The 11,562-nt window shown below is 36.4% G+C and overlaps 1 protein-coding gene across 3 annotated transcripts in view; it reads right to left on the minus strand.

Annotated features, from left to right (window-relative positions):
* The window catches only part of LOC115214184 (apelin receptor), a 65,082-nt gene extending 54,096 nt beyond the window's left edge, over positions 1-10,986 (minus strand). Inside the window, exons 1-2 of one of the 3 annotated variants that reach the window (XM_036504769.1) lie at positions 10,416-10,986; positions 4,148-5,143 (exon numbers count right to left, since the gene is read on the minus strand). In XM_036504769.1, the coding sequence (XP_036360662.1) occupies positions 4,148-5,097 (950 nt within the window). In that variant the 5' untranslated portion in view covers positions 5,098-5,143; positions 10,416-10,986. The remainder of the gene's footprint in view (positions 1-4,147; positions 5,144-10,415) is intronic. The other 2 variants (XM_036504768.1, XM_029783283.2) reach the window with 2 other exon arrangements.
* Positions 10,987-11,562: the final 576 nt, after the last annotated feature.

Below are 11,562 nucleotides of genomic sequence, written 5' to 3' on the forward strand. Positions count from 1 at the left end.
TAATCAACGGCAAATGTGTTCCAAATTTTTTTCTCTGTACTAACGGTAAGTAAATATGGCGTTTCAGTAGCAAAAATTTCATCATTTAAGTTAATAAATTATCGATGTGCTAACTTGTGACTTTTTTTGCAGATACAGTGGAGTATTTTTTAGAAGAAACAGACACATTTTAACAGACGTTTTAATCACAGAAACGTAAATTTAACTCTGCAATAACATTAACTAATCAAAACATAGCACGGATTTTTTTCGAGTTTGGCCTCTTCTGTTGTATCATCTGCACCTGGCTAGCATCAGGTGTTCTGTCGTTGTGTGCCTTTCTTTGCTTCTGATTAACTCTTTCGCTGCCTTGAAGGCTTTGGTCAATCAGATCGACTCGAATATTTAGTTTTTATAATCTCGTACTTATCCTACTGTCTCTTTTTGCCGAACCTCCAGGTTACGTGTACGTAAACAAGCCAACAACAGTTGTTAAGTGGTAAGAGACAAACGCAAGCGCGGACGCACTCAGTTTTCTAAGAATCTATGAGTCAGAAAAAATAGGCACTTGTACATGTGTCAATAGAGAGGGTATATTAATTATTTATGCAATATCACACACACACACACACACACACACACACACACACACACACACACACACAACTGATTCCTTCACAGTTTCCACCTACCAAATTTCACAGTAGGCGTAGGAGTGGCTGTGTGGTAAGTAGCTTGCTTACGAACCACATGGTTCCATATTCAGTCCCACTGCGTGGCACCTTGGGCAAGTGTCTTTTACTAAAGCCTCGGGCCGAACAAAAACTTGTGTGTGGATTTGGTAGACGGAAACTGAAAGAAGCCCGTCGAATATATGTATATGTGTGTGTGTGTGTGTGTGTTTGTGTGTCTGTGTTTGTACCCCAACATCGCTTGACAACCGATGCTGGTGTGTTTACGTCCCCGTAAATTAGCGGTTCGGCAAAAGAGACCGATAGAATAAGTACTAAGCTTACAAAGAATACGTCCTGGGGTCGATTTTCTCGACTAAAAAGGCAGGGCTCCAGCATGGCCACAGTCAAATGACTGACCACTGATTGGTGGGCGGGGTATATAATAGAAAAGACAGACCCAAAGAGCCACGTAGCGGGACTGAATTGGAAACCACATGTTTCCGAAGCAAATCTCTTAACCACATAGCCATATGTATATATTATATTATCAATGAACCGAAATAATGAGTTTTTGAAGGATACTTAATATAGCGAGCTTTTCGTTTTGAATGTGTGCGGAGGGAGGTGTGGGGCTTGTGTCTTAAATCGTATGCTCTCTTATCAGCTGTGCAGATATGTTAATTATAAAACTAACTCTTAATTTACACATTACTGACTAATTGCTGACATGTTGCACATATTAGTCAGTTATTATCATGCTTTGAAATGTGTTTGATGAATTTACCGAATTCAATGATCTGAACACTTGCCCTCTTCACCCACGTACTAGACAGTCTATGCTTTATGTGTATCACAATGTGTTTACCGTAACATAATTTTTTCAGGGCGAATGTATTATCCATGGGCACTCAGATGTTGTTCCTCTTTTATAAACTACGTAGAGTACCTTAATCATAATCCAGTAGAGTGAAACCCTGGTTCACTTATAACATACAATATCACAGTCGTAAAGATACAAACTAAAATTTTCTGCAATGAGAAATTTGCTATGTGCGTGTGCAACGTGTTAAATGTTAATATCAATCAATCAATCAATTAATCAATCAATCAAGGTAAAACCAAACAAAACTAAACAAACTGTAAGTAAACAAGAGAATGAACGTCGGCGGATTTGAATTCCTAAATAAAAAATTATGGAAATATTTCTAATGTCGTTCGAATTGATTCATGCTTTTCTATTGTTATTGGTATAAATGTTACAACTGCTATTAGTTCTATTACAGCTATCACATTTTTTTTACTACTACTACTACTCGGGAATGGAAAACATCTTTAAGATAAGTGTTACAGAACAACAAGATGTAACGTTATCATGCATGTCACTCAACTTTGCAACATTAGTCGGCATATCTTGTGCAGAAAAGTAAATCAACATGTATAAGGAAATATATATAAAGTGAAACAGATAAAAAATCTCCCAGATTATTGCAAGCATAAAACAATGGAAAAATTTTTACAGCCACAATTTTTACTTTTAACTCCATCCGGTAAAGTGATTACAATGATATTGCATTTTTCAGAATATCTTAAGCAAGACCACAACAATTGAGGAAGGAAAAACATTATTATTAATAAACTATATTTCTACAAATATTCATGAACGTATTAAGTTATGTAAATACTTTACAAATTGCCTTAGCGAACTAGAGACCCTCTTCTTTTAAAACAAATGTTGAAACTAAACTGGATGAAATTTCTTACAGCTGTTAATAATATGTGTTGTGCATTAACTGCAGCAGTTGCATTTCAAAGCTATGTATAATATTGTGCAATGTGAAATTTATCATGTGCTCATGAATATAATAATATAAATAATATCAATCAAAGTGTGCATGCAGTGGTTCAACTGTCATATGGGTGGAAAGTAATTAGGCATTAGAAATTGCTTATAGAATTTTTAGTATCACTAAAGTCATGACGAAAACACTTTTTAAACAGACAACACTAATAGGGATTTCTTATTTTCTTATCTTATTTCTTATTTCTTATTTTCCAGATGGCCTGTCGCTTGACTGATCAGGAGCGAGCTAAGATAGCAGCACGCTATGAAGTGTGGAATTCCATTGTTTTGGTTCAGAGATGGTGGCGTTCATGGGAAGGTAAGCATGCAACACTACGTTCGGAGACAACTTGGTCATGCAAAGCTGATGACCACGGGCTCTGTGAACGATGCAAGAAGAAGTGGCCATCCAACCATATCCCGATCGGCAGAGAACGTGGTAACAGTGCAGGAAGTGTTTAATCGCATCCCACAAAAACCAACACGTCAAGTAGCTCGGGAAAGTGGACTAAAAAGACAAACAATGCGTACGGTGTTGCATGAAGAATTGAATTTTCGTCCGTGGAAACCCCATTACGTGCAGGAGCTAAAACCTGAAGACTGTGACCGCAGAAGTTCAGAACTTCAAGAAGTCCAGATCTCACTCTATGTGATTTTTACCTGTGCGGTTACACAAAAGAAGGGATGTACAAGACAAAACCTTGGAGACACGGATTCAGGAGGTTCTCAGTGATATTCCAGATGACGTCCTTCAGAAGGTTGTTCATTCCAGCCCTGGTCGTTTGAGGAAACTGGTTGACGCCACAGGTGCTTACGTTGAAATATGAAGATTTACTTTCATTTTCCCGTGTAATAAAGAACATTTGTAATTTGCTTCGATAATTTTATAAAAGGAATATGGATTTTATTACCAATTTCTAATGCCTACTTACTTTTCATCCACACACACACACACACACACATATATATATATATATATATATATATATATACATACAAATACATATGTGTGTGTGTGTTTGTATGTGCGTATTCACACATATGTATGTATATTTATGCATGCATGTTTATATATATAGGTATATGTATATGTATACTAGGTATCTATTTCACTGGTAAGGTCAGAATAAGTCAAAAACATTTCCAGCGTTGCTCCCCGTATTTGCCGGAATAGTTAGAATAATGTTACTTGTGGACTAATATAGTTTTTTTTTTCTCGCCACACAGCAATTTCTAGTAAACTTTTCAACGCTCGTTATGTTGGTTATGCTAACATTCAATTGATTCATACGGTAAAAGGAAAAATTTTCTAAATTTTTTGAATATCCACAGTAATTTTTCCTTTTTCCGAACGGGTTAATTGAATGTTAACATAATTGTTAAAAGTTAACTAGAAATTGCAGTGCGACGAGAAAAAAAAACAATATTAGTCAATAGCTAATATTATTTTAATTATTCCAGCAAACGGGGAGCAACGCTGGAAATGTTTCGAGCTTATTGTGATCTTACCAGCGAAATAGTTCCCCGTATTTGCCAAAGTATTGATGGAAGAATTACAGAGTAAACTTATAATATTATTTGGTGGTTGGCGTAGTAAATTTATATTTGTTTAGAAAATATCTCAAACTAGAAACAGTAAAATTCAAATACTTACTCATTTCTTCTGTAGCAGTTGAACATGATTCCTAACTGTTGCCGAAAGTTAGTATCACAGTTGATGTAAATGCAAACATTAAGTGAAATTCCAGTCAGTTGGATCAAATAGCAGATGGTTTTTGCAAGGTCTAAACCAGCCAAGGCAGTGTCATCTGTTTTGTAAACAGAATCGACAATCATTTCAATACAGATTGGTAAGGTTGTTGCTAGGAACAACCAAGTGAGTTTCATGACAAGGCGTGTCATTCGGGCAGCTCGTTGAGTGATGTATGAATTGGCATTTCTTTGGCCCTCGGTGAGTGATCTACGAAAATTACTTTGCTTTTTCATAACTAACATGAAATATATGTTACCTACAAGCATGATGGTGAAGGGAATCAGGCACAAAAATGCCAAATCAATGAATACAAAAACAAAATCTTCGAAGTGTTCTATATCCGCATTTTTGGAAACACAATCATTGTTCTGTACTTCATTTGTGAAGAAGTAATGACAATCTACCAAAGCTAGGAAAATGAAGACACAGACTAGTACTGTAATTGATACTTTCGTAGTCCATAGTCGTTTAAAAGTGAAAGGTCTGTGAATAAGAAGACAACGTTGAATAGTCATAATGACAATAATCCAAGCTGAATATTGCATACTAACGTAAGTAATAAATAAATTGAACTGGCATCCGAAACTAGAAAAGCTACGCATATTAACATTTACTACGTATTCAGTCCAGTATTTAGGAAGAACAGTACACAGTATAACCATGTCAGTTACTGCCAATACACTTCTGAAAATTATTGAAGAATTTACCCCCTCTTTGCGTTTGAACACTAAAATAGTAATAACAAGACAGTTTCCTGTAACTCCAACAAATAACAGGATCGGAGAGAAAAATCCCCACATGACTTTGGACGCAGTTTCTGATGAACTGTAATCTGCTGAACTATTATTCATTGTTGAGAAGTTTGGTAATCCGATAATCAATCCTGGTTAAAATGTCCTGTGAAAAGAATATATTATATGGTTTGAAAGAAAGGCAAAAACACTAGTTGTACAACGTTTAATTGGTTAAACAATAAAGAATACAATATATTATACATGTATTTACGTATACATACATACATACATACATACATACATACATACATACATACATACATTGCTTTCTTGTGAGGGTTTCGAACATATATGCCGTGAATATGAATGATATGAAAAAAAACTTTGGTCTGGTTACGACATTTTCAAAAGATACAAGAATGGAATTTGGCCAGGATAAATATATTCTTAAATGGTTGTAAAACTAGAGAGAACTCCAAGCCCATTTAATAACATTTCTGTCAGTTTCTTCGATAATTGTTAAGATGAATTAAAATATAGTTCAGATGAATGGAAGATGAATGAAAATATCGCCTATGATATTTAACAAGGAATTTGGTTTTTAAGAAACTCACAATATGTTTGCTGTAGCAGAACGCATACCACCATTTGGGCTTATTAAACTGAATGCCTGATAAGATCCAGGATATTGATGAAAACTGATAACTCATCCCAAATATTTCAACACCAACACTGATATAGACTACTTCGGAAAATTATTTCAAGGTAGTAAAAGCTTAACATCGATTCAAACAGTTCTTGAATGTCACATTGTATCCTTTCGACATCTACTAACCATCAAGTGTCAAAGTTCTGCCATTGACCACATCTGCATACATGAGGCAGATAACATCATGGGAGCTGGACAAGAGAAAGTATTCCCTGAGTGATGTCCCGGGTCATACACCTAGAAAAGTTGCACAACCCTATTGCAACAGGTCACCAGAAGAGAAGATGTGTATAGATCACCAAAATGTCACGCAGAGCTATATTGAGAGTGACAACAACATTGATAACAGAGCAGTTTATTTCGGACTAGTAACTGGAATATTAACTTTCACTTTGAAGGATAAGTTTTTACATTATAGGAGTAAGAAATAACAACAACACAGAAAAAAAAATTGATGCACAATGGAGACAAGAGAGCAATAGAGATAGGAGAGCGCAATAAAGAAAAGAGAGCACAATAGAACTAAGAGAGCAGTTACAACAATAAATGCAGACTGTGGAATTAACATCGAAGAAATCACCACATCATAAGTAATCGTCTGAAAATGTCATCGCAATACTTCCTACATATGAAGAGTGATGTAAATTGAACATTATACAAAACAGTTCATAGGAACGATAATCCTGAGATATAAATATCGGAAGCTATAGTGAAGTGAAGGGCATAATAATACATAATACATAAGATAGTGAAGATGCCGACGACCGCTCGGTTCAAAGTCTCTCTTGACCAGAAATAGCCTGAACTCTTTGCATGAACACCGTCCCTGTACATAACTCCATGTCCCTATACATGGCCTTGCTTTTTGCTTTTTGAGCCCAAAAAATTAACTTAACTTAACATAATAGACAGAATACTAATGGCATGTTTCTGCCCAGGCTTCAATATCATGTAATCATGTAATGAACAGCTTCCTAGATTCGAAAGTCAGGATTCGAAACCAAATCTACATTTTTCTACCAGTTCCATTCCTATTGTCTCGGCTTTTGCACTTTGATATTTATGAGAGTCAACAGTCAGACTTAGGTACTAGCGTTTAAGTGAACAATCTTGGGTTAAATACAGTTCGAGAGGGATAAACTCATTACTTTCCAATTGTTCTCAGCTTTTTCACTTCAAAATTCATGAGAGCCAACTAAATGTGACAGTTGACTCGCATAAATATCGAAGTGAAAAAGCCGAGAACAATTACATCCAGTTTTCAAACATAAATACAGTAACCAAATTCAGTCCTTCCTTCTTTCTTTCTATGCCGACGAGGATGCACCTTATTCGAGAAACTCCACTCCCTCTTCTCCTTATCTCCTCAAAGACATACAGCATCTCGAAAGAGTCCAGAAGCTGGCTACCCGCATGGTTCATGGTCTCAAAAATTTGTCCTATGAAGAAAGGCTGAGGACGCTCGACCTTTATTCTCTTGAAAAACGCCGCCGCCGTGGTGATCTCATTCTCGCCCACAACATCATAAGCGGAAAGTGTAACATCTCGAAGGAGCTGTTCTTCACTCCTGCTCCAGAGCGTCGGCTGCGGGGTCATTCCGAAAAGCTCTACCTGCGACGATTTCATCTCAATCGAAGGAGAGGAGCTTTCTCCGTCCGGGTTGCGGATCCGTGGAACAAGCTGCCAGACGAGATGGTGAAGATGCCGACGACCGCTTTGTTCAAAGCCTCCCTTGACCTCAAGTGGCCTGAACTCTTTACATGAACACCACTGTACTTAACTTCATGTCCCCCTACATGGCCTTGCTATTTGCTTTTGAGCCAAATTAACTAACTAACTAACTAACTAACTACTTGTCTACACTTACTCTTTTTCTTTTTCCCTTTTCCTCCTGTTATCTGGCAGTCAACAAAAAATGAAGCTACGTACCTACAGGATGGCAAATTATTTGTATCTTACATTGGAACAATGAAAATAAAAAGGGCCATTTCAATTAACAATATATTTCTTCTCATTTTAATTGCTGTATATCATCGTTTCTGGGCTGTCAAGTAGACAGGGTGAAAGTTGTACGGTCGCTCGATGACAATCCATAAATGAAGAGAGCGAAACAGATGCTCTTCGGTTAGGCGCCAAGTCTCTCACGACCTAATACCGATATAACCGAAAGAAATTAACTTAAACAATATAACCTACGTGTGACATTTGGCTCTCATGAATTTCGAAGTACAAAAAGCCGGGAACAACAAGAAAGGAACTGGTAGAAAAATGTAGATTCCGTTTCGAATCCTGGCTAAGAATTTAGGAAACTATTCATTACAACTATAACAGACCATACATAACGATCTAGGGGAAAAGAAATTAGGTACAGTTGCTCAGCTGATGTTAATAATTACAGGAAACGAGAACATCTACACTGAACTAATGAGAAATCTGCAGTTATTCCACCTGGTTTATAACAGTCAGTATCTACTAGTAATTATTGGAGCACTTGAATAGGTAACTAATTACCCCAGTATAAATCTAGATTTCACAAAATCGGAAAAAAAACTAGATTTCACAAAATCGGAAAGAATACGTTGAATCAAGCGATTACAACTGCAAACTATCCGTCACTCCCAAAATATGTAAAACAAGATGTTTAGCATGTATTATGATCCACATTTGCAATGACACCCATGTCTATTCCTACTTATGCATGTATGTACACGCAGATGTACATGTGTGCATGTATACATACATGCTTGTATACCTACCTACCTACCTATCTACCTACCTACCTACCTTATTTCATTTTATTAAATTTGTCATAAAGACAGTACATAGATTAGGTAGCTTGCGGGCTGGACAATACATTAATGAAATGAATGATAATGATGCAAGGATGATAAGGATGGGAGAAGACAGAAAGCGCCCGCCGGCCCTCTGCTTCTCTATAACATTGTTCTTTAATAAATCATAACATAAAGCAATGAACCTCTTACAAAAATGACTACAATTTTAATGTAAAATTTACATATTTCGGCACTAAGCCTATTCTGTCCCTCGGAAAGGAGCCCACCTACCTACTTACCTCCATCCATATATACAAAGCTGCAGCTGATGCGTAAATTATAATTAAAGAGTCGTGTTTACTTGTTTATAGGCTACAGATTGGCTCTTTCTTCATTGGTGGGAAATTTGAAAGCTAAAACCGAGAAAATGAATGTACATACATGCGTATACACATACACACGTGTTCAGATAGCTGCCTACATGTAAGCATGTTTGAGTGCGTTCATACATACATACATACGTACATACATACATACATACATACATACATACATACATACATACATACATACATACATACATACACAGAAACACGCACACGCAAATTCACACACACATATATATATATGTATACAGAGAGAGAGAGAGAATAAGAATGAGAGAGTGTGAGAGAGAGAGAAGGAGAGAGGGAAGGAAAGAGAAAGAAAAGAGAGAGAGAGAGAGAGAGATAGAGAGAAATTGTGTCGTTGGAATTCGGTATTTTTTTGTTCGACAGCATCCAAGAATAGAAAGAAAATATTTAATTCCTTAGCATTCAAATTATTTTGTCAAATGTAAAGCTTTGATTTTAATTAATCATGCATTGTCTCATAGGCTCTGAGATTTCGATGATGCGATTGTTTACTATTAGAATGACATTCTAGGATAAGTGTGAGAGGTTGTATCTCACCAGTTTGAACACACACACACACACACACACACACACACACACACACACACACACATATACACACAATCACACACACACACACACACACGCACACACACGCACACACACACACACACACACACACACACACACACACACACACACACACACACACACAAAACACAAACACAGGTATACTATTTGGGCCAGGTATGGCCGGTTTAAATGCTGAAGGGTTAAGGTATGTTAGCGAACTCAGGGAAAATATTCCGAGTAGATCACTTTGTGAGGAAGTAAAAGGTACATAAGAGTACCTCGATTTTATCTGTTTGGTTGTCTTCTATTTTCACAGTGTGATGCCCTAACCATCAACATAATCAAGTCCGACAGATGATACTCCCCTAAGTTACTCCGATCCGGCACGGCAACAGGTATTGACACTGTATCTGTTAATCTAGAGTGCAGTGTGGTTCGTGTCATATTCTTTTGAGCCCTAAGTATATCTGTCCCAAATTCTGGGAAACATGAAACCCAAGAAGAGTGGTATCTCGGATCCCGCATACCATTGACCTATCATTTCTAATATAGCAAATGTTTTTTAAATGATAATAAACGAAGAAAATGAATAAATGTATATGTGAATTAAGAGTAACATGTTAGAACTCTCAACTCTAACGTTTCTTAAATGAATGTAATCAACATCATCTCTAAGAATTACATCGAAATTTTGTTCACCAAACGCGAATAAATTTAATGAATAAAGTGTTGGATTATGAATGAATGAATGGATGGATGAATGAATGAAATAATGAATAAGTAATATCAACTCTAGTTTAATAAAAAATTAACTAATACTAAACGTCGTTAAAAAAATTGAAATCAGAGAACTTATGACTAATGAATGTGACCCACACAACGAAGACATGTGACACAAATAAGAAACAACAGATCAAGAAACGGACTGCAAATCAGAAAAATATAACTTAGAAATAATATATAAAAATGTAAATCACTACTACTTACATTAATTTGTCAACAAAACATGGGTAAAGTTTCCGAAAGCCGGTCCGTCTTTCTTTGACATTTTCTCTGAATCACTCTGATGTGCTCGCGTTTCCTTCCAAATATATTATGTCGCTTCAACAATAAGCCGGATACGCAGAGGTGTCTTTACGTCACATTGTCATACAATAAAGTTAACGCCAGTTTAAGCTGATAATAATTGGACAAAAATGGGAAATGAGAGTTGCTACGTAATCCAAGCTTCATGATAATACCGAACAATTATCATTATTCTATTTTAAAAAAAATTACAAAATAAGTTGTTTCACAGCTTAAATAACATCGACGTCGATTTTGTTTCCGGCCTTCAGAGTTGATAAAACATGTACTTGTAATATGTTTCCCCTCTAACAAGAGTTATTTGTTAACATCGAATAAAGAGAAAAGAAATGTTGTTAGACGGAAAGTATTCATAATCCGTATGGAAAGCGAGGTAAATATTTCCTGAAAGAAGTTGGGAAATATCTAAAATAAAATAGACAGACACCCACAAAATTTATTAATCACGTACACAGCTACCCTCTTCGAATGATAAGAGAACGTTTGTATTAAAAGAGCCAATCATAACGAACTGTTTGCCATGGCAATGTTGACTGATAACGTTTAACAAGTTACACTATGTTTTTGTTTCATATACGTGTATGTGTACATATACATACATGCCATGCATACAAACATACATATATACATACAAGCATACATACAAACATACATACATACATACATACATGCATACATACATACATACATACATACATACATACATACATACATATGGACAGATAGACAGACATATACATATGTGAGTGTATGCACACATACATACATACACACACGCACGCACACACATACACACACGCATGCAAACACACACACACATACACACACGCACGCACACGCACACACACACACACAAATTTACACGTGCTTGTGTATACATATACAAATAGATCAAGCGTGGATGAGTGGCAAGACGTTTACTTCGTAACCACGCAGTTCTCAGTTCAGTCCCACTGCATGGCACCTTGGGCAAGTGTCTTCTACTATAACCACGGGCCGACCTAAACCTTGGTGAACGAAAGCTTGTATATATCTATGTGCGTGTGTG

This window comes from Octopus sinensis, linkage group LG7, assembly GCF_006345805.1.
Source record: "Octopus sinensis linkage group LG7, ASM634580v1, whole genome shotgun sequence".
NCBI lineage: Eukaryota > Metazoa > Mollusca > Cephalopoda > Octopoda > Octopodidae > Octopus > Octopus sinensis.